This window comes from Clytia hemisphaerica, unplaced genomic scaffold (genome assembly GCF_902728285.1).
Source record: "Clytia hemisphaerica strain Z4C2 unplaced genomic scaffold, Clytia hemisphaerica genome assembly, whole genome shotgun sequence".
Classification (NCBI taxonomy): domain Eukaryota; kingdom Metazoa; phylum Cnidaria; class Hydrozoa; order Leptothecata; family Clytiidae; genus Clytia; species Clytia hemisphaerica.
Genome location: NW_027103699.1, coordinates 756,938 through 780,890, shown reverse-complemented (window position 1 = coordinate 780,890; position 23,953 = coordinate 756,938). Strand labels below are relative to the sequence as shown.

Below are 23,953 nucleotides of genomic sequence, written 5' to 3'. Positions count from 1 at the left end.
TTTTAAAAACTTATTAATGGTAAAACAGAGCTTGATAATGATAAGGAGGCTGTTATTGAAGATTCTTACCGAAAATATAATTTTATTGATTTCAGTGACATCTCGTGATTCAACTTCCAGTTTACCATGGATTCAATCCGCCTCTACTACACCCACAGCTCCACCTACCGCCACTTCATCCGCCAATGAAGTCGGTGAAAACGTTGTTTCTATACCGACCACTACTGAGGACGTCAATCCCGGTGAATATGTCTTGCAAACATTGTTCAGCGAGTTCACTATACTGGCAGAAAAGAAGATTGACAGATTGATGAAAGAATCTTTTGTAAGTTTTGTAATTATTAGCCTTATTTTTTAAAGTCTTTTGGCTTTAAGTGTGAACTCTTTTTGGCTACCATGTGAAAGCCATGAATTCGACGTATTCCCTTGAGAGTATTTTTCAGTTGGTAACAAAAAAGGAGTGCGAACTTCAGACAGAAGAAGCTGTAGATAAAATCCATGTTGGGATAGTCAAGCCAGAATTAGGCTCCTGAACTGCCAGACCCATAGGTGGATTGCTAAGAGTCAAATTTGACTGCTAGAAAAAGATTTAAACAAAACAAGAAGGTAATTCGAAATTATTAGGCCTATCCGACTTACTATCCAAATGAAGAAACAATCACGACCTCACTTTGAACAAATTTTGTGGAACAATAATTTAGGAATTGGCCTGATGCTTTGATAAAGGAAATTTCATGTGAATTTAATCTGTTCACCAAAACTTGATAATCTAATAAAAAAGACATTTTCTGATCATCACTTGCTTTGCATCTTCTTAAATGTGATTTCTTTTACAGAAAGTTATTTTTGTGTTGCAATAATACATGTATGTTGAGACTAGAAATTCTTTTAAGCTGACAAGCTTATATAGAGGTAGCATGTATCCGTGAAAATTCCAAAAAAAATGAAACGCTGCTCTTTTAACCTTTCGACATGAATTCTACTAGAAAATAAAATGATTGTCTGAAGTAGTAGACCAGGAAGTATCTTTTCTCCATGGATAACAAGCTCTCATCAAAATGTTTTTGCCACAAATACTGGTATGGTACCGTATGGTAGTGAAAAAGCTTCATAGATTCACCAAGGCCTGCAAAAGCATGCGAACATTGATAGGTAGTTATGTAGAAGTATGTAGTAAGTTAAAAAGGATTGTTTTCAATGTCCTATCCTATACACACCAACCATTATAGTTTGATGATAAAATACACGCGTCACGTCATACTGCAATGGAAATTTTATATTTACTATCCAAAAGGTAAGGGGCACCAAGTGATTATTCCCATACAACATTTTATTATGCATTATAGAAAATAAAAAAGCTCTATATTTAAATTGATCTCAACATTAAAATGGACTGCTCTCATAATGTCAAGGTATAATTGCACAAGCGATGTATGTAATACCTTAACGTAGTTTTTATATTAGTGACTTTTAATAATATGATTGGTTTGATTTAAAGTGTTGTGGGTTGCTTGTATCAACTTTGTGGTTTCTGTTAATTCGTTTCTCTTGAAAAAGCACTTTTTTGTACAACTTCTTTCAGTTGTAGGCAGTGCTTTTAACATACCGTGATAACAATCCCCAACATTGTTTGTTTTTGTATCTTTTTATGGAGAGAGAGGTCAACTGATAGTTCAATATCGTGATACCAAGAAGTGATCTATTTAGCAGACTATTATAGAATGTAAGGTAGAGAATTATAAGAGAAAGCTGTATTATTATTTCTTTGAAGGATTACAAAAGTTCAAATCGTTCAGACATAAAGTTTTTGCTTATAATGGCTATTGAAATGACATAGTTTTTGGTTATGTGTATCTTTCAATGGTGGCAACAGAGGATTCTTGTTAAATTTACCTTTTTACTCGAGCCTGTATAAAGCATTTTACTATAATTGGGGCCGGAAAAAGGGAAAAAAAGTCTGACCCAAAGAAGAAAATACTTTGCTATTTAGCTAATCTGAAAACGCGTCTGAATCAAGGATTATCTTCAAAATGAAATCAACAAAATTCATAATTTTTCAAAACCAACAATTTTAGGACAATAATGGAGGGGTAAATGCACCTGCTACTGCCCGGTTGCAACGGGTGTGCCAGTGAAATTTCCCGTCTGTTCCCTATTTTGTCTGCTCATTTGCTTTACACCTAGCTGTATCTCAGCTCACAATAGAACTCTGCTGGTGTTGGCTCATTTAGAACTGATAACAAGGACTCTTCTTTTCAGCCACTAATTCTTATGAAGACAAAAACACAGCGACATTCTCCTATATAACAATTCTGAGCTACTGTATATCGAAACTAAACCGTATCTCGGAGGAAGATCTCACTCAGTCTCAAGGAACATTTTGTCTCCTTTTCCATTTGACCTAATATCCTGCTCTCTTTTTCTTCTAAACCTTTCCATTCTTTTACTATTTAATTATATATAATTTCGTCTGTTAACCATCATTATGGGGATGAGAATAAGGTTCTGAGAAGTCCAGAATATTTTGCAAGAAATGATGTCTGCCCACACTTTGGACTTTGACAACAGTTTCTTTTAAACAAAGTTTAATAATTTATTCAATTATAAGAGTTATCTTTCTGACTGCTTTCTCTAGTTGTTCCTTGACAGTACACTACTTCGAACTATTGGGGTTTCTCAAATAGTTAGAAAATATTTTGCAAATCGTTGAACTGGCATGGAGGGTAAAATTGTAGTCGTTTTATTTCTTAAAAGGCTCCTTTCTTTCAAAAACAAACGGGTACAGAAGCTCTGTTTAATAAATTGAACAGAGATGTTGCTTTTGTTATCAAACTTTTGTACACAAATTCGCTGTTCATTGGACGTTTTCAAAGCAGGAGATATCAGTTCAGTTTTATTAATTTCCTCCATCTAATCGAGTAACTTTTAATGAGGTCTTTTTGTATTCTTTTCGACTTAATAGAGAGCTTCGACTTTGGATTTCTCTGAACATATTATGCTGTGATGAGCTGATATGGCCCAAATGGATCCTCAAGTGATATATATTTTACTTACATTTGTTCTTAATATATTTTCAATATAACAGACTTTTTTTCTTACTGTTTTTCTGTCTCTCTGTCTATGTGTCTAAACCTTTTCCTTCTTACCTGTCCAAAACTTTGTTAATTGTACCGTACCTTTTTACAATCAATTTGATCATGTGGATATTATTATGACTACCTATTGCATTTTTCTGACCAATTTTCTTCTGAGAACTAATTTATAATGGATTATGGATTACTTAAGTTGATAAAGTACAACACAAAGTCATATACTTCCTACTTTTGAAGATTATTTTTAAAGCATGTTTAAACAGTTTCACTGATAACCATAACCCTTAATTATCGTCAATAGCTCTTGTTTTGATCTTGAAGCACTCTTGGGAGAAAACTGTTTCAAGAGCTTTTTTCTAGATTTTTTGATATCAAATAGGAAGAGGTCTTGTTATTTTAACATTTGAACGAGCAGGTTGTTTGGTTTCGATTCTCACCTGGTTGTGCGAGTATGGAAAGGGGCTCTTCGGGATCCCCTCTGAATACAATAGAAAAGCTTGCAAAAGGAAGTCGGTAGATTGTTGTTTAATGTGTTTTCCAGTTTGTGAGATTGACTGATGTCTGTTTTTTAAATTACGAGGAAAATCTTCACGAGAACTTTCCTTTCATTGTCACCAGTGAATTATTTGAATGCTTGATTTGCATGTGTTAAAACGTCGAGATAACCAATTCTCATAGGTTTCAAATAACCAGGTCAAAAAGGGTTTACTTTTAGTCAAAATAGAAATATTTTGCCACAATTTCAAACCAATTGATTACGCCCCTTTTGAAAATCATCATCTTCATCAATTTATACCCCAGTTATCCAACCAACAATTCATTATGTCGCTACACAATCTACAGAAAGCTTAGGCTTTTTCGACGCTAGGCCTAACTGAGTTAATTTTGTGTTTATTCAAAACATCGGTCCCCTTTTTAGGGATATTTTATTCGTCAATAATTTCGGTGTTTTAAATAATATTAAAATGTGAGTCATTCTGGTGCTCTGTAGTTATACCGGGTAACTCAAAATATCGAAATTCTATGCAGAAAACCTCATATTTTCACTATTTTAATGACTTTTACGACTCAATTAATGATCTCAGCTGATTTTTATCAATTATCCTAACAAAAGTTATGACAAAAAATAGGAAAAAAGTGATTCTGAGCTATTTTTCGAAAGATTTTTAGTGAAAAATGTTTAAAAATGCTTAACTTGATACCCCATTTTTGACGTGTTTTTGGACTTTTTCAAAATTGAATTTTGACTTCAAAAGCTAACTTGAGAATAACTTGAGAACCACTGTACCAATTTTTAAAAGCTATATGCCAAATTTTAAGTGTGCCTTTCCTCTTGATAATTAAAAAAGAACTATAGTAAAATTTCACATTATTTTTGACATAGTTAAACCACCTAACCTTTATACTTCTTTCTGAGTCACCTAGTATGATTGTACTTTTATATAGTAGAGTTGAAAGATTATTCATTTGGCTATGCTGTGCTGGATTGATCAATATCATATTTGTAGTTTATTTGTTGGCTATTGTATTTAAGGGATCTTATGATATTGTATAATACTGGCCAATCTTTATAAATATTATAGACTATATTTGACAAAAGTATAGATTTTCCTCGAGAAAATACATGAAATATTCAATCATACAATATACAGGGATCTTATTGATCATTCGTCTTAGAGATTTGAAGGATCTCTTCTTACTCAGATCCCGTTTAATAATCAATATTTATCCAAGTCTGTGGGAAAGGAGAAACTTTTTGTCAACACAAACAAGACAAGAATAATCAAATCTATTTTTCTTCTACTCCTTTCCAAGTCTCTCTCTGGTGTTCTTAAATAATCATTTTCTCAGATTCTGTTGTCATTTTAAACTTTTAAATAACATTTTTCTTTCGAACAAGAAATAAATCCTTTTTGACTCAAACCAAAACAGTGAAAACATGAAAACAAGTGTTTCTACTTTATATCAATGGATATGTTCATGTATAATCCTCTTCAAAATGATCATTGACGTTTTGAAGGACTAGCTGTGGATGGAATGTCCCTGAGACGTAAACGAAAGTCAAGTGCACCTGCACGCCTGGCTAGTCCTTTTGTCGGCGACCAATATATTGGATATGATGATCTTGGCCTCTCTACTAGTACCGCACGTAACTTTTTCTCTCGTAAAGCTTCGTACGCGCTTGACAAGCGGTCGAATGCGATCGCTGAAGAAGAAGATAGTGGAGTTACCATAAATGTTGATAGCGTCGATGTTGGATCCAGTCACGGCTCCCTTGGCGGATCCTCAATCTGGTCCCCAGATGAAGATGAGGGCTATAACTCACCTAATTTGTCAGTGGCAGTACCAAGCCCTGCTACTTTTGTTTTACCCGAAAACCCTGGTGAATTAGCACTTCACTTCATGATGTGTTCTTTTGTAGCAGAAAGCGATAAAAAGATTGATGCTTTTATGCGATCGGTAAGTAAAAATGTCCGCCTCGCAACTCACAACACAAACAAGTGGAAAATTATCTGCACCTGAAAACTAAAAGCACTGTTTGATAAAAATTATGGCCGTTCTCTGTCTCCAAAACGCATAAATTTGCTAATATTTCACCTTCAGACACATTTTGATAACTAAGGCTATTTTAAACTTCTTTTTACTCATATATTTTTCTTTGCACTTAAGGATCGTCCACTTTCCAAATCACTACAGCGAGGAGAAGACCCTCAATTTGATCAGGTATTTTATTTTGGCTTGACATGTTCAATTAATTCGGATTACCCTTTTTTCCCCTTTAAGGCTTCATTAACTACAGAAAAAGGTGCCAAGAATTTACTATATTAAAAGTTTCCCTAGTTTAAGACATTGACTTTAATTTTCCAGCACTACAATATCCTTCCATCTATTAGAAGGCCTATAATATTGTCTATGCTTCGGATAGAATTATCTTTCTCTATTCTTCCTAAACTATCTCAACATTTAGCACGTGGTGATAGAAGCATCTGCTTCTGTATGTCACCTTTATTTCACTGCCATCTTTTTTTTTCTCCATAGTTATTGAGTTCGTTAAGTTCAGTATCAGAGCATTGTTTATCATCATTGCTGAAAACTCTTTACAAGTGGTATGAACGACAGGTATAATAACAATGCTTACAGATAGACCTAATTTAATTTGTTGACTTGAGCTACTATATGTTCTAGAGTTTTTTGTCTTGTACTAGGTTTTCGAGATGATGGGTGTGTCGACTTTTTTGCCACCCTTAGTGAGACTATTCCCAAAATTTCAGCCAAAATTTTTAGTCCAAAGTTTTACTTTAGTCCAAATTTTCAGAATTTTTATGACCCTTTTTTATTTTGGTAATTTTATGAGCCCTTACAGAGACTCAAAATCTTTTTAATGGTTTTTGTACCCCTTTGAGGGATTTTCGAGGGTGTGAAAAAGGGACTCTTATGGCTCGCACATTCGGCACCCGTTTTGCCTAAGTACTCCCCCCTTAGGTTGTCTTTTCACGTAATATCATTGTCAATATTTTTTTCAATCGAGGCCCCATGATATATTGATCACTTTATTTGCAACAAAGTTTAATACTTCTTCTTTATTACAGAATCAATTTTTGTTCTTTAGATTGCTGGCAATCCTGATGACAGTGGTTCAAAAAGCCCAAGCAGAATCAAAAGGTATTCATTCAACGCTTTTCAACTTTTAAAGCCGCTAGTGATTTCGATCTAGTTTTACTTGGTACGCCAATGGAATGTCACTAACATATTTTGACACCATTATAACATAGTTAGATCAAACACAGTTGGCTTTTAAGTTTTGACGGTATTTGGAGAGATCTATAATCATGGGTGTATTCTGAAATTATTGCAACTTCCGTCCATGGAAGATATACAGTTTAGATATTTCCGCCAGTAGGAGTGACTGAAGCTGTTTGGGTCTTCCCTATCCAGATTTAGTTGACCTGCCTGGTGAAAACATGCAACAACTCTCATAAATAGTGTTCAATGTCTGGTTTAATTTTGATATTTTTATCTTCTCTTAGTGGTTCTGAATCTCCGAGGCCAGGATCAAGAGCTTCGTTTCGAGAGAAAGACATCCTTTGGGAGAGAAGAAACGTAAGAATCGCATTCCTTATTTTAATCAAAATTTCGTGATGAGGATAGACGATCGGATTTGTATAATATCAAATGTATTGTCTTATAGAAAGATAATGCTGGGCAAAAGCTTAACGTTTAAAAATCCTGGTGCTCTGTAGTTATACCGGGTGACTTAGTCAAATTATCGAAATTCTATGCAGAAAACCTCATATTTTCACTATTTTAATGACTTTAACGATCCAATTTTAATGATCTCAGCTGATTTTTATCAATTATCCTAACAAAATTTATGACAAAAAATAGGAAAAAAGCTTAACGTTTAAAAAAAAACGGTACGAAATTTGTGTACCACTCTCTTTAAATGTCGGAGCAATACATGTCAATAATTCCTAGTAATATTGTTTAGCAACAAAATTACGATGATGTGATTCTTACAGATTCTTACAGTATTTTTCATGTTTTAGCTGGCAGTGGAATTTATCTTTTGCTTGGTTCTCATTGAAGTCTTAAAACAGGTAAGTCGAGTACTAAAAATTTTAAGAGTGAAATCAGCACTATTCAATGGGTTTGCAAAATCTTTAGAAATTTTGGTTCTTGGTTACTCAAACGGTCTATCTAGTCATATCAACTTGCATTTTCGGGTCTCAGAAACCTTCCGATTTTTAATTTCATAGTGTGCAGAGGGGTCTGAACCCCCCCATTAATATTTCATCCCCCCCTATAAAGGTATCCCCCCTATTTTTAAAATTTTTTGATCCCGCACCATTTACAGGGGTCCGAGCCCCCAGCATATAATTTGTACTCCCAGTATTGGGGAAGAATTTTGATGAATGAAATATATTTTTCAGTGTGAATTCATACCAATAGTCAATGAACTTGAAAACACTAGCAAATAAACAGTAAACTACTAATAGTAAAACTAGGAAAAATAAGAAATAAGACAAAAACTTACTATCCCCCCATTTTTATTTGATCCCCCCCTATAAGCTCAAACCCCCCATTTTAACTGGAAAATTGCCCATCCCCCCCTATAAAGCCTTCCCTGAAAACTCGGATCCCCCCCCTTAATTCATACTATGAATTTAATAAGCTTATGCTCTTCTATTGTGTTTTAAAAATGTCGTCATGAATATGATGTATTCCTGGAGATTACATCCCTTTTTTCTTGTGTCCATTCCCTTTAACCTGCTTTTCACTTTTAATTTCAGCTCTCCTTACATCCAGTTGAAGATTCTTTAATCAACTACATTGAGAATCTTGCTTTCAAACATTTTAAAGAAAACAATGCAGACGCGCCCACGTCAGCTGTTACCGCTAACCAAAATATCATTACCGCATTGTACGCTGAGGTGATTGGGGTCTTAGCTCAGACGCGTTTTCAATCGATTAGGAAACGCTTCAAACAAGAGTTCAAAGATAACATCAATAACAGTCAAGTGCTTTTGAATATCACAATGGGCTTGAAATACATCCGAATCAAGGTACGTCACTTTATTAGAATTTTACTTAAAAGGTGGCTTTGAAGTAGTTCCTCAAGCGTCTCCAAATACATTGGCACATGAAAATGTCTTTTGGATATGTCAGTGCTTTGCAGAAAATTGAAGAGTTTCTACGTTTTCTCAAAACTAATCGTGATTTATTTACAAAATCTGTTACTAGTTAGGGAAAATAGAGCGGTCTTGATTCATAAAACATTAGAGTTGACGATTATTGGATTTGACAGAACGTTATGTTATTATTACACAGATCTTTTACTTTGAATTAATTTTCTAAATGTATTTTACTTTTTTAGCTTTATCCCGTTGATGAGGTCGAAGAATCGTTTCTTTTCCTACAAGTAAGATTATTCTACGCCGTGTTTTTCAGCTTTTATAAAAAATTTATTTTATTTTTCACGCAGAAAACGTGAGCGAAAATAAATAAGTGCGAAAAAGGTCTCTAATTAGGTTAAATATACGTCTTGAATATAAGATCTAGCTAGTATGCGAACTAAAAATATATAAAACCTCTGTTTTCATGTCTTTTTGTCATCTTTACCTCATCAAAAACACTCAAAAATACCCCAGAAATCTGCAGAAATCACAAGTTTTGCGAAAATAAAATGCGCTCGAACTTTAATGGGATTAAAGGTATACACTAAACTCAATATTCTTATTACAGGTGCATGTAAAGGCTTTCAAAGTTTTTAGATGTCCTTTTCCAGGAATAACATTGGTGTATGATTATAATCAGACCTTTAGAAGTTGATTCATTAATCTGGTACACTTTATTCTCAGGAATGCGCACACATGTTTCAAGAGAAGAGCTTGGTTAAAGAAGTCAAATACGCTTTTGCCAGTCTCTTTGTGGAGATTCTCATACCAGTAGCGGCCACAGCCAAACGAGAATACAGTATACCTGCTGTCAAAAAGTTCGTGGATATCTTGTTCAAAGAGACTATGGACATGTCTAAGAAAGGCAAACATAGTATGGTGAGTATGCTTCCGGTGAACCTGTCATTTACGAAAAAGCTAATAATCTGGTTTTATCACCGTATTTTGAGGCGGCACATTTTTGAGGAATCAGCTGAATCTGTATCATCTCTCAAAATTATGTGTTCTTCTGAAATAATTTGTATTGAATTAATTTCAAATTATTTTTCAGGCTGTTTATCCACTGGTGACTGCTCTCCTTTGTATCAGTCAGAAGCCCTTCTTTCTCACCAATTGGGGTGGATTCTTAAATATGTGCTTGAACTCGATAAAGGTACGTGAAAGCAGTAATACAAATAGGGTATTATCACTCAACTTTTCAGTCTAAGCTTTTCAAATCAAAACCTATTAAAATATTTCAGAAAAAGCAAAGATTTGTTACCTTAGAAATTTTCATCTGTGCAAAGTAGACCCTTAAAATTTTGTGAAGCACTTGACCGAAATATTATCCCCTTAGCCTACTATTAATGTCTATGTTCTTTTTTCTTTCAGTCCAGGGACGTAAAAATGCAAAGGATGGCTATGGAGTGTTTGTACCGTTTGTTGTGGTATGATATTTTAAACCTTTTTTCTTTTAAATCTCTCACTCGAGAAGGGTGGGATAAAATTTCAATTAACGAGCTCCGTATTTTCTATACTAAGGGTTAAGTTGTAACAAATTTTATGATAGTTTTACACGTTTTCCTTACATCTCTCACTGGAGAAGTGGAAGATATAGTTAAAGAGTGGGGATTAAATTTCTAATAATAAGCTCAGTATTTCCCATATTTTTAAAGTGTTAAGGTGGTAGTCTACCCAAAAATAAAAAATCATCGAAAAAATTGTCGAATTCTGGTTTTTGGGTGTTTTGAGATCCTTAGGTCTTTCTGAACATCTCCTGAAAATTTCAGAGCTATATCTTTATCATTCAGGCCGCAGTGACCATTTTTATCCTGTTGGGTGCTTGAAAAATCGCCCTAGCAACAGAAAAAATCCCGTTGCTAAGGACTTATTTCTTCAATCTCGGCCGAAACATAGCAATGTGATACGCCAAAAGAAAGCTCTTTTTACGCCCTTTTCGAGCGTCAAAATATTATTTTCCGTGGCATTACGTAATCCTTGAAATTAAAGATGGTAGCTGCAGTAGTGTAACACATCAAAACCAGCTGAAAAGCAAGCTGTAAGCATGATTCTGCAGGTTTCTTGGCAAGTTTTAGATCAAAACTTAATCTCTTTGATTGAAATGATTTATTTAAATGAAGAATGGACTCTACAGAATCTATAAAGTTGCTCTACATTGGTTGTGTTGCTGGATTTCTGCGAAAAACATTTAAGTTGTCGACATTTTGTTTTGAGCATAGACAGTGTGCTTTTGGTGGCTCACATATTGTTTTGTAGTGGATTTAAATGTAACTGAGATATTTCCAAGCACAACATGATGTAACAGAGATAGAAATGTGCATTATAATGAACTGGACCTAACTTCTGGAGACACACATTCTCATCTGACACCAGCCTTTCATAACCGCCTAGGCGCGGTAACCGAAGCGAAGGCGCCGCCTTCGATCAAGCCAGCTCATTGTCAATTCAAGTCTATGTGAATAAAAATATGCACTAGAAAAGTTTCCATGTCTATAGAGAGTCATGCTGGAATTTCAATGAACATTTTGTCACACTTATGTGGCTGTTTTCACCCAAATTTGATGTTATCGCAAGATTACCGCAAAGTTTGCTATATTTACGTAACTTTAGCGCAACATGTTTTTGTTGATTTTTGGATAATTTATCAATTTTTGTGAAATGTTTTACTTTAACTTATGAAACCTGACTGGTTTGATGAGTATTCAGTGAAGAAATTTTTTGAAAAGAGCTTTCCAGCTTAAAATGATAGCCATTTTTGTCTTTTTCTTTGATTTTCTCAAAACGCGTTTCCGGGGGTTTGCATTCACCTTGTCAGAAATATCTTAGGATTGAGAGTAGCTACAGACTTGAAATTTTCAGGGAAGTTTCCTTACATGATTGTGTATTGAATGAATGGATTAAAAAGTTTTAAAATTGGTTTACTGATTTTTAATCTCAAAAAAACGTTTTTTTCAGTTTCTTACCCCCTGGAAAAAAATTTCAATTTTTCTTTTCACTCATTCCAGACCTTTTCTAAATATTAGTCATTTAAAAAAAAAACTAACTTCATAGGTCAAGCCGACTATTCAGAAAACCTGACACAAGCAAAATAAAGTATTTTACCCCCTGGCTGATTTTACCCCCGTCTTTGGTTATTTTTAGAATTTTTTTTTATTTTTAGAAATGTTAATAGTTGATATACTTTTCCTGAAAATTTCACTACGAAATGTAAAGAAGTTCTTGAGTTATTGCAAAAAATGTGATTTTTTGACTTTTGAAATCTGGCGGTAGACTACCACCTTAAGTTGCAATAAATGCCAACCTCTTATTATTAAAAAATGATTGGAAACAAAAGACATTTGAGGGGGGAATTTGATGTCTAATAAAGTTTCGAAAATTCAACTTGTAATTCTCACTGTGGCAGTACCTAAAACGCGATGTAGGTCACAAAGAATGTAAGATCCTCGATACTTCAACCATATTTTTGCCAAATAGATAACTAATAACCAACATCAAAACCCCTTCCTCTAAAAGGAGCAATTAAAATCACCGAAATCTAGGAAATATATGATCTTTTAATACATTAATTTCATTATAGGGTTTATATCATTCGTATCAAGTGTGAAGCTCATACCATCACCATCAAGTAAGTTTGAGTCGAGCATCTGTTTCATTTTCATATAAGCTCACTCCTTAATACATCAGCGAGTTTATGTACTTGCACTTTTGAGGACGTTACAGTGACTAAAGCGATATGGAAAAACCCTCAGTTCTGAATCGTAAAATCGAGGACGGTAAAAGTTTTGATTTACTGTCGTCCTCCGTCAGCCAGATGTAGACAAAATAAGAACCTTATCGTCTCCGCCGCAGAAAAACACACACACACATCAACTCGATATCGCTGTAATCGAGCGTCGAGTCTTCTCCCAAATTTTTACCTATTTTATAGACTATTTTATTTCCTATTTTATAGAGCTAAGGTATCTAGGTATCTATAGTTAGGCATGAAAATTGTGTTCGTGAATTTTACCCTTCGTATTTCTCTTTTTTTACAAGTCGTTTGAGGAGCATCACGGACACATTATTTCCAAAGAACTCAAGAACGATCATTCCGAGAAATATTCCTTTGACCATTTTCGTCAAGATTATACAATTCATTGCACAGGTAAAAAAATAAATGAATTTCAGTTGTTTGGTGTTTTTAGGAAATCTATTTTTTTAGTTTTGACCATTGCTTCTCCTATTTGTTATCGTTTAGGTAATTTTGGGTGATTGTTTTACCGACTATAATGTCCGTGAAATGAACCTAAAACATTAAATATGCTCTTTCGAGTTGTGTAAGATGTTTTGTAGTAGTAGTAGTGAAAGTGTACAATAAAATGAAGTCCACATGGAAAAAGACAAATAATATTACACAATTTTTAAAAAAGAAGCACAAAAAACATCAATGAACGATGATTATTTCTACGTAACGATGTTTTTAGAACAAGACCAACAGTGTTTTTTCAGGTACCTCCAGTAGAGGTGAAAAGTTTGAGGAAAGCACTCTACTTTCAATACAAAAATTTCTTGTTTCGGTCAATTAAAAGTGTTAACCTACACTTTCGACTGAATTATTAATCAAACCAGATCAAACCCCTAAAGTAAAGTCAGTTCAACTTAATTGATTTTTTTTTATTTCTAGGAGAAGCTTGATTTCGCAATGCAAGACATCATTTTTGATTTGTTGAATATCGGAAAGAAAAGTGGAACCTTAAATCCCGAACGGATGAATATCGGGTTACGTGCGTTCCTTGTAATAGCAGATAACCTGCAGCGTAAAGAAGGTTCGCCTCCCATGCCCAGTACAATTGGGCAACTACCTTCAGGTAATACTCTGAAAGTGAAAAAGACTTTTACCAAGTTGACGGAAGAGGCCGCACGGAACATCGGCGTTGTTACGTATTACACAAGTGTACGTAGAGCGTTGGACAGTATCTTAAAATCGCTGGATGTCAACGTCGGTCGCCCAATGACGCTTATTAACCCGCAGAACGTGAATAAAGAAGCTAACGATATGATCACAGGTGAGAGGAAAGCCAAAATCGATCTCTTCAGAACTTGCGTTGCGGCCATCCCGAAATGTATCCCGGACGGGATGAGCAAAATCGATCTTGTAGAATTGGTCGCTCGATTAACTTTACATATGGATGAGGAGCTGCGGAATTTAGCGTTCACTGCGCTTCAGGGACTTATCGTTGATTTTCCAGAGTACCGAGACGAGATTCTGAAAGGATATATTGAGTTCACACTAAAAGAGGTCCATGATTCGTTCCCATCATTGATAGAGAATTCAATCCGAATGCTAGCTCAACTTTTGATACAATGGAGAATGGCACTGATACAACCAGTTGGCAGCACAACCGACAAATACCTCGAAATGTCTATGCATTGTTCCAAAACAGCCAATGAGAAAGAGACCCAGTCAGCTCACACTCTCTACTGTGTAGAAGGATTCGCGCTGTCTATGTTGTGTAGTATCAAAGCGATGCATCGGAAGTTAGCGTTCACGGTTCTAAAAGAAGTCCGACAACTTTACAAATGCATCTATCCGGATTCGAAAGACGCATCGGTTATCGATATTATCGAGTCATGCGCACCAGCAGTTATCGAGAAAGCATTATCGTGTGTTTCTGGCTCCGATAAATCATCCCTAGGTCTCTCCCCTCAAATGGACTTATCTTTGTTAGCTGAAAAGTCAGCCTTATTGGCAGAGAAACAAAAAGACAACGTCTCTAATTGTATCAGCCGTGAACTATGGTCTCATTGTTTAGCAGGATTCCTGGAGGAGATTTTCACACGTTGCAAGCACTGGGCACAAATGTTTTATTTCACTTGGCCGCACATCAATAACCGTCTCTTCACAATTTACGGAGTCATCGATCCTAATGCTGACTTTGACTCAATCAAAAGTCGGACGTCACTTATCTCCTTCAAGGCACCGCGGACCCCCGCCAACGTATTCGACGTCTCTTTATGGCGCAATTATCTGATATTCCTTTGTTGTGCGCCACCTAAGAACGTTTTGAACACTTCTCCAATTGCTACAATCACTGCAAGTGAGTTATCAGAAGGAAGTATAGAGCTAGGAAGCAAACTACCCGCCGATTATCCACGTCTCTCAGAGGTCTTCCGAACTGCAATCATGCTTGTGAAAAGTGAAAGTTATGAAATCCGTGAAGCTGCTGTCACTGGTCTTGGAAAAACAAACCCTAAAGCTCACCCACAGCTTATCGAAGAACTTCAACCCCTCATACGTGATGTCCTTGACCGAAAAGCTGAAGCTGTGCGAAAGAAAAAGAAGCGAGATTTACTACGGTTGCAACTAGCCCGGATCTTCGCTGCTAATGCGGAACAAGGCTGTTTCCGTTACAGTTTATCGCAAGTCGACAATAACAATATTCTGACATGCCTGGCAGAATACATCGAAGGAATGCGTGTGATTTTGGAATCAGAAAATGACAAGACGGACGCTGGTCTCATGCAGTTGAGACTTTACTTCTCAAGGTTCTTACACAAAATGGTCAAAAGCATTCCCAATCACATGAAAAGCTCCTTACTACGTAACCAAGGACGCCATCATCTTTTCCTGTTGCTAGCCAGCTGGTGTGGTCATTTTAACGTTAACAGTCTGGGCACGAGCACGACAGGTGGACATTCAAGTATCGAGTTAGAATTCTCAGCTTTGGAAGCAATGTGTGCCTTATTATGCTGTGGTCAAGTTTTCGATCAAAAGGCTTTAACAGTCTCAAACGGGTATCTGTACAAGCTCTTAGATACCATGCTTATCTCAAAGAATAACAAAGTCAACAAGCTTGGCCAAGAGACTGTGGAACTGCTCCTGGAAAACAATGAAAGTATACCAGCACTATTGAATTTCGTGGTGGATAGATGTTACACTGGACAAAGAGGCATCTCAAATGGTTGTTTCTTAGCCTTGGCTAATGTCTTCAGTAAACAGTAAGTCTCTTTATTGATTCAAAACTTTTTCGGTTGAAATTTGAAACGATTTGCACACCTAAAATAGTTTTCCACTAGAATTTCTTTGATGGGCACTCTGTTATTCTTATAATCGTGCTTTTTTTTAAATAATGACAACACCACGTTCACCCATCTCGTGATTTTCTTCACATTATTTTTATGAATTTTGATTCTAAGTCCATCCAATCCTTGTAGGCTTAAGATAGTAAATGACTGTCATTACTATTATTGATTTTGGACCTACCCCGGTGGGGTGGAGGTCCTATAAATTCACCTCTGTCCGTCCGTCCGTCCGTCCGTTCGTTACCAACTTTTCTCGAGATTGAATCATAGGAATCATTTGATTTTTGGTACAAAGGTGCAAAACGGTGGTGGCCAAAATGTGACGGAGCCCGATTTTCGAAAACAAATTTTTTTGGGCAAATTTGGGCCAAAAAACGGCTTAAAAACGGGTTTTTTGGACTTTGTGAAAAATTGGATCATTAATTTTTTCTGATTTTTTGCATGAAAGTAGGGTACCATCATAGGTAAAAGATGGCTCGGGGAGATTTTTGCAAAAAAAATTTGTTGGCTCAAAAAACGCATGTTTATCTATAATAATCACTATTAACTTAAGGGAAGAAACTTTCGCGAGAAGAAATTTTCGCGGAATTTAATTTCGCGAATCAGAGTTTCAAAATGGCAAATTTCGCGGAATTTAATTTCGCGAATGAGCCAATTTTAAAAGTTTCACGGAATCTAATTTCGCGATTGAGAAGAATTTATCAACTTAGATTAACTTTTAAGCATCACGGAGTTGTTTATATTTGTTAAAAAATACACGTTATAATGCTTAAACATCAATCGTGTCCATCTTTTTTGGTAATACCTGCTCAAAAACAACAAAATAAAAGAAGAAGAAAAAAAATCGAATTTCGCGGAATTTAATTTCGCGATTTAACAATTTTGGTGTAGTTCGCGGAATTTAATTTCGCGAATTACGCCCAAATTCGCGAAATTAAATTCCGCGAAAATTTCTTCCCTTAAGGTAACAAGAAGCCCAGAGGGCATGAAGGCCCAGCGAATAAAAGTATGAACTGAACAAGACTTGAGTAGCAGAGGGGATTTGAACCTGGAGTCGCTAATACAAGCCATAGACGCCTTAGACCATTCGGCTATCTCTTATTTACAACAATAAGAAATAATTCATAATATTTAAATCTTATATACAGAGATGTTTTTTTCCTAACACGTGAACAACTGAACTGTTCACATGATAGAGAAATGTAAAAAAACTTTTTTTTAAAAGAACATCCTTCCTAAAGAGAAGAAGGTTTGTTACGGTTTGTTACATTGTTTTTCTTAAAACACACTACATCTGTTATGTTCTTATAGTTTTAATAGTTAATTGTATTTTCTCCTTTTATGTTTTTAACCAATAAAGACGATTTCAATTGTTTTTTATTCTGTCAATCATGTTCTAACAGCCAATCAAATCCTTCACAATCTGAATTAGCCTGTGCTTGAAAACGCCATATATGAAAACGCGTATCGCCTAGTAAATTGTTACACACTGACACCGGGCAGAATGCTAATGAAAGGCCCAGTACGCTAAAGCTAGCTGGGCCAATAAGCATACATTAATGTTCTTAGTCAAATTACTCAATTTTTTTATGAGGTAGATGTTTTTTTTGCTCACGAGGACTTACATAAGCATATGTATGTTTAGACATGAAGTTTTGGTTGCTTGGCGTGTTTTTATAGAAAAACTGGCCAAATTCGATATTTTTTTATAAGCACATTATCAATTACTTAGGTACTAGCTTTTCTCGAGATTGGCTCTTTCATTCTTTATGATTTTTTGCACAAAGATGCATAACTATAAACCCTCGAATGTGACTGAGCCCAATTTTCGAAAAAAAATGTTTTTAGGCAAATTTGGGCTAAAAAACGGCTAAAAAAATTGGATCGTTGTTTTTTTCTGATTTTTTGCATGAAAGTAGGTAAAAGATGGGTCAAGCATATTTTTGTAAAAAAAACTTTTCAGCTCAAAAAACGCATCTTTATCTATAAGAATCACTATTAATAAGCATACATCAATGTTCTTAGCCAAATTACTCAATTTTTTGATGAAATAGATGTCTTTTTATGCTCACGAATTCTTGAATATGAAAGAATATTTCAAGAGCATGAAATTTTGGTTTCTGAACGTTTTTTTATAAGAAACAAACGACTAATTTTAATAAATCGTCACTATTTGTGTTCTGAATGATTGTTTAACGTTCATGCTCACGTAGATATCAATTATATATGTGTTAAATGCATAACCAGGTATGTCCATAAAAGTATCACTTGTTATTTTTATTTTTACAGCCCGTATTCGTGTCAGCTGATCCCTTTGATTTGCGTGGTGCTCTTTAAAACAGCTGATCCAAGTCAAGAGATTCGAGAGAAAGCTGCTCAATTGATCTGCATTCTCGACAGGTTCGTTGTATTTTCCGTAATGATTCCATTAACTGATTCTTTGCCTGTCAGTACGAAATCTTAAAATTATAACTTTATCCATTTTACCTTAATGGTTAGTACTTTTTTGCAAAAACAATTTTTGATCTTGAAAACATTGCTGTATTAATATCACTGGTGTACATCAAAATGTTTTCACCTCGCTTATCGGATTTTATCTTTTTCATCGTAGACGATTTTTCGGCTACATGGTACCGTTTCGGTCGGCAGTTGCCGCATACACGTACGGAAATCAAGCGTTCTCGCAACAGCTCGCTTTTACGCATCCTGAGCTTACACTGCCTCTGTTATCAGGTAAGGAAATGAAGTTTCGATCTTAATTGATGTTAAAAGCGATTTAAAAAGTCCATTATACGATATTCACTTTGTTGTGTCCATAGAAATGACCTTACGTTTTGAGACTGCCACCATGGTCGGTCAACGTTGTTTACTGCAATACTTGGTACCTTGGTTGAAAAATGTAGAGCTTATTGACATTTCTGAGGAACAAGATGAAGCCCACCCAAATTCCCAACACGATGAGAAACCAAGAGAAATCCCTGAGAACACGAGACAATTGAAACCTGTCACTTTGCAGGGCGAAGGTACTTTCTCTCGGATGCGCCCATCCCAGGGCATTTCTTATTAAAACCCACAACCTGATCGTTGATTATTATAAAAATATTTTGCAATGTTTTTCTATTTAAGACCTTTCCCAGCTTTTCTGCTCATGATTTTCCATATTTCAATTCCCTTTGAAAAATGTTCCATCCCCTGTTTAAATTTTGGGTACCCGAGCGTAAAAGTCTAATAATATTAATTGTGAACTAATTAATCTGTAGTCTCAGTTTTTAGAATACATCCTAATGTTTTCTATAGTACAGTTCTCCGCCTTGATTCCAAGTCTAAAACATCGTTTGTTATGATATAGGCTGGGGATCAGTGCACTCAACCCAAATGGTATTAAACAACTTGTTTTACTTGACTGTGAAATACGAAGAATATTACAGCAAAGAGATTGAAGAATGCTGGTCCGCTTTGTGTGCTCGTTGGGAGCAAAATGTGACGCGTATATTGGATTATTTGATCGTGATGGCTGGTGTATGCGGCACTCCCGTCTTGATGCATGTAAGATAATCACCGTTTTTTGAATAGTAATATAAAGATGATAAAGGCCTTTCTTTGTAATGGTTTTTGTGGTTAAGCGTGTCTGTTTTAACTTAATTTTTCCTTTATTAAAACACTAAAAACAGGGGCATAAATACGAGCCTAAATTGCAGAATACTTCTAAACATAGATATAGTCACCCCCCCTATTATTATGAGCGTTTTAAATTAAATATCCCCGCTCAAAAGTCCATTAAAGTCTTCACTCGTCAACATTTTATGTGGGACTAAAACCAGTGACCAATGTCACGCAGACAATAATGATCCATTTAACTATTTTTCACACGTTTAGGCGAAGAAAGTAGCAATTTATATTGCACGCGCTAAAACGGAGAAAACAATTCACGTGTTGACAGAAGAACTCAGAGTAAGACGATTTTCTTTTTAGATTTTCGGTGCATTTTTCCTTTTCCTGATAGATCGTAAATTTATTTTGTTGTGTTTCTGGCTTTCAATCCAATTTCAATATGACAACCTCTTTCGCCGTCCACTATTTTTCCATTCGCTATTTCTGTTGTATCAACCATCACAAGCGTAATATATTAACTGTAAAATATTTGGAACTATTCAACGATAAGTCATGCCTTTACAGGATCTGAAACCGAACCAAAATGTTCGAACTTTTCGTTCCGATTAAAAGAAAATTCATAATTCGGGTACTTTTTGTGACCGCACTTTGAAAAAGGCGAAAGCAATTTATTTTGGGGAAACTACAGTAATTTGAGATCTACGAACGTCTCTATTATATTACGCCCCTTGCTTGCTGGGAAATAGGTTAGTCCAACTGATAATCTTCTTTCACTTCTTTATTCAGCTTACTGAAATCGTTACCAACTTTTGGGACCGTTTGGACTGTCCACCGTACATTAAACCACTGAACAAATGTATAACGCCACCATCCACCGTATCGACAGGTCGTAAGAATGAAGACTACAAGAAAAACATTACGTCACCTAAGAAACAACCATCGCTGGACAGTGAATATCCAGAAATGAGAAGCGAGTCGCCCTCTTTTCCTCAGCAAGCACCCTTCAATAATCGACTAAGTACTGAAAGATCGTCTATCAACTCTGCAAGGAATTTTGCTGAATCTGGTAAGGATAAGGTTATTCTAAGAATTTTATTTGACAATTCATTCCAGAAAAGAATTTTCAAGGTGGTTAGGGAGTCAAGGGCACTCTTTAGAACCTCCTAATAAAGACTCCTTATTTTAGATACTTTGTGTAACGTTCTCCGCCCCCGTTCGTTTGACATAGTTCAATTTTTATCGCTTTTGGATTTGCAACTACTTAGCCTTATCTATTTTTATTTAACGATGTTTAGTTTAGGGTTATGTTTGTTTACTTTTAGTCCTTTTAGACTTCAGAGGTGTTTTTACGTAACCAAGCCTTCCCCACGGGTTAATTAGTGGTGCAGTAGCTTCAACATACAAGCTTCTAGAGTTAATTGTGCTATCGTCCCTCAAATAACACAAACTATTTCTTTTTAGTGTTGGAATCAGTTAAAGCCAGTCAGATGGCATCACAAATCGAACAAAAGAAAACGGAGACAGGCTCTTCAGAGTTATGGATGTTGAATTGGGTCTTGAAGGCTCATTCAATGCAAGGCGTCGGTCTCCCATTGCCAATGCCTTACGAGTTACAATATTTTGCGCCAATAACTCAAGCTTTCCCTTTGGCTTCTCCTCCTGCTCAATTATACAGGTAGGCATTTTATGCATGTTAATAGATCAGGCCAAACCAATAAGTTTCTCTTGCAAATTAGAAAAAACAGTTGGCTTTTGCTGCAGTTTGCTGTAGTTTTCTTCCTGCGGACTAAGCTTGATCAAAAATTTTGAAGTACAGGTCCCAATATAATTTTGAGTATAAACACGATTTTACCATACCTTGCTTGATTCACTTTTTCCAGGTGTAACTTCTCGTTGATGCTATTGGCAGAGATTGTTTCAGACCAGCGAGATATTTCTTGGATATTCTATCTACCGTTGCTTCTTCACGTCGGCTTCCTAGGTATGGAACAATGTAAACATACCCTTTTGCAGTTAGTAGACCTCTTCCTGGGAATCTCGATCGAATTGTATTGGATATAAACGAAGACATACGAATGAACTTTCCCCTTAGCTTTTTCCACTGAATTATATCCTAGTGAGTAATTAATTTCTCTCTCCTCCTTAAATTGTAAACCTTTTTTGCTACACTATTTTACATAGTTTAAACCAAGATTTTTAATGTTCTTGTCTTTTATCAATAGGACTGGATCATGCCAAGCCATTGGTTCATGAAAATTGTAAACGTCTCATCATTAACCTTCTGGTAGTGTTAGTATGTGATGGTGATCGATCAACCATTGCCAAAGCTCTGATGGACTTCCACACTGTCTCCAGTACGGCACTAAATCGTAGTGCAAGTTTGAAGAACTCCAACGTGAAAACAAGTGCTGATGGTGCTGTACTGGAATCGGACGAACTACTCAAAGATGAAGAGTAAGAAAAAGAAACCTTTCTGTAAAACAGTAGTTCGTTCAAAAATTAAACCTATCAAAAGAAAGTTATGAAATAGTAATTCTTGGCTGACTTTTTATAAGAATCACTATGGTGATTGAAAGACCAAGTCCCGAATTTTTCAAACACAAACATTGTTTCTTTGGGGCAATTCTGTGGTGATGAAGAAGATAGACCTAAGAACCAATATGCCTAACCGTGATCTCAACATCATTACCATGATGGCAATCCTGAATTACTTTTGGAAAGCTAAGAACAAATCATACACAGATTTGAAATATTATGTTTCAATAAACTTCATTATAGACCTTATTCCCTTTATTCTTTTCAGCCGAGAGAACTTGGTTGCACAAGCAGGTGGTCCAGAACTGGAAGAAAGGGGACTAAGTATCGATGAAAGAGCAAGAGAAGTCATTGAATATCTCGCCAAAAGGTCAGTCTCGTTTTTAACGGCGAATTATCTTTCACGCCAAAGCAGATTTAAAGCGGTTTTAAGTGAAACAATGAAAAATTTGAATTTCATTTGAAATGGTTTCCAAGAACTAACTAATTCTCCGACTAGGAGACCGGGAAAATGCTCAAAAAGCACTTCAATTAACTATTCTTATAAAGTAGGGTTTTTTCAATTGTCAAGTGCGAATTTCTGAAGTTGAATAATTTATATTTTCATTTATTTTCCGTTCTCAGCGATTGTAAGCCATTGTGGGCATTTGAAGACATTACTCCACGAAATGGCACAGTGAAGAGTGCGGACCAACTCGAGTCATTCCTACAAATCATCGTTCAACTCTTTGATGATGCCCTTCCAAACGCCCTTCTACCAGGGCGGTGGGCGCGTGAATCTTTACACTGGGCGACGTCGTGCTCGTCACGCCATTATGCGGGCCGTTCTTTCCAGATTTTCCGTTCGTTGAAAATTCCCTTATCGTGGCCGATGTTGTCGGATATCTTGCAGCGATTGGTTGAATCGGTCGCCGACAGCAGTGACGACGTTCAGGTAGGAAAAAATTGTTAACAAAAAAATAAAATTCGGATTTATTTTGAAGCCATTTTTCAAAATTTAAAATTTAAAAACAGTCAAGCGATATATTTCGGTTGTATCGCCATTCTCAAGCTTATAAAAATGTTCTAAAAGTGTTCTATCAAAAGTGGAATTTGTTTTTTTTTCTACGACGACAACAACGACGACGACTGGGAATTGGATTTTATTTTTTCTCCAAAATTTGAGTTTTAGTGTTCTTATAAACTGGGTTCTAAATGAAAAAGTGTGTACAGTCTATAATAGGGAAAATTTGACGTGAAAGTCAAAGGAATGCATTTTAGTAGTTTTTTACCAATAAACTGTTTGAACGGTCGATTTTTTATTGACTCGAACACTGAGGTTTTCTTTTATGAATTGTACATCAAGAAAACATTTTTCCTGTCATTCTTTTCCATTGACTACAGATTTATTTCCCTTCCGATATTTTGATGAGCATTTTTTTGTGTTCTTAAAACACAAGTTTAGATCCTTTTTTATGATTTTTCGTTTCAAGATCTTTGGCGGGTTGATTTAACCCTATTATTATCAAGCTATTTGGGAGTTCGTATTTTGAAAAATACCCTTTACTAAAACGGCTTAATGTTGAGTGGATAAACATTTTTCTGAAAGCAAAAAGAATTTAAAAAAAATGAGAAAATCTTTTTTAAAATGAATTTTGGATACTTTTTTGAAACGTCACATTGATATCTAAAACCTGTTAAAATTTGAAGTTAGTTTGATAAATGTATCAAAATTTATGCCTGCATTAAAAAGTCATAACAGTGATCTACTGGACATAAAATTTGGTGTATTTTTTTCTAACAAAAGACAGAATCTTTCAGGATGTTTATACTATTTTCAGTGATTTATCAGCTAAATAATGCGAAAGTGCTTAAAACACTTCTATGATAAAAATAGTTTAGGGGGTCATATTCCATTAATTTTGAATTTCTGGACGATGCAACATGTCCGAAACATTGAAACATTTGCGAATACATTAAAAAAAAAACATTTATGAA

General features: G+C 35.5%; 1 protein-coding gene across 2 annotated transcripts in view; it reads left to right on the top strand.

The window, feature by feature from the left end:
* LOC136803951 (protein furry homolog-like) overlaps positions 1-23,953 on the top strand; it is a 51,774-nt gene that overhangs the window by 12,965 nt on the left and 14,856 nt on the right. The window contains exons 3-27 of one of the 2 annotated variants that reach the window (XM_067060677.1): positions 96-325; positions 5,763-5,816; positions 6,132-6,212; positions 6,703-6,755; positions 7,121-7,193; positions 7,640-7,690; positions 8,384-8,656; positions 8,968-9,012; positions 9,452-9,646; positions 9,819-9,920; positions 10,139-10,194; positions 12,345-12,392; positions 12,803-12,911; positions 13,431-15,745; positions 18,119-18,229; positions 18,441-18,562; positions 18,649-18,852; positions 19,179-19,375; positions 19,706-19,780; positions 20,228-20,507; positions 20,903-21,116; positions 21,322-21,422; positions 21,664-21,895; positions 22,245-22,346; positions 22,601-22,910. In XM_067060677.1, coding sequence (XP_066916778.1) covers positions 96-325; positions 5,763-5,816; positions 6,132-6,212; positions 6,703-6,755; positions 7,121-7,193; positions 7,640-7,690; positions 8,384-8,656; positions 8,968-9,012; positions 9,452-9,646; positions 9,819-9,920; positions 10,139-10,194; positions 12,345-12,392; positions 12,803-12,911; positions 13,431-15,745; positions 18,119-18,229; positions 18,441-18,562; positions 18,649-18,852; positions 19,179-19,375; positions 19,706-19,780; positions 20,228-20,507; positions 20,903-21,116; positions 21,322-21,422; positions 21,664-21,895; positions 22,245-22,346; positions 22,601-22,910 — 5,633 coding nt within the window. Of the gene's footprint in view, positions 1-95; positions 326-4,974; positions 5,553-5,762; positions 5,817-6,131; positions 6,213-6,702; positions 6,756-7,120; positions 7,194-7,639; positions 7,691-8,383; positions 8,657-8,967; positions 9,013-9,451; positions 9,647-9,818; positions 9,921-10,138; positions 10,195-12,344; positions 12,393-12,802; positions 12,912-13,430; positions 15,746-18,118; positions 18,230-18,440; positions 18,563-18,648; positions 18,853-19,178; positions 19,376-19,705; positions 19,781-20,227; positions 20,508-20,902; positions 21,117-21,321; positions 21,423-21,663; positions 21,896-22,244; positions 22,347-22,600; positions 22,911-23,953 lie in introns of those variants that run through there. The other variant, XM_067060676.1, reaches the window with a different exon arrangement.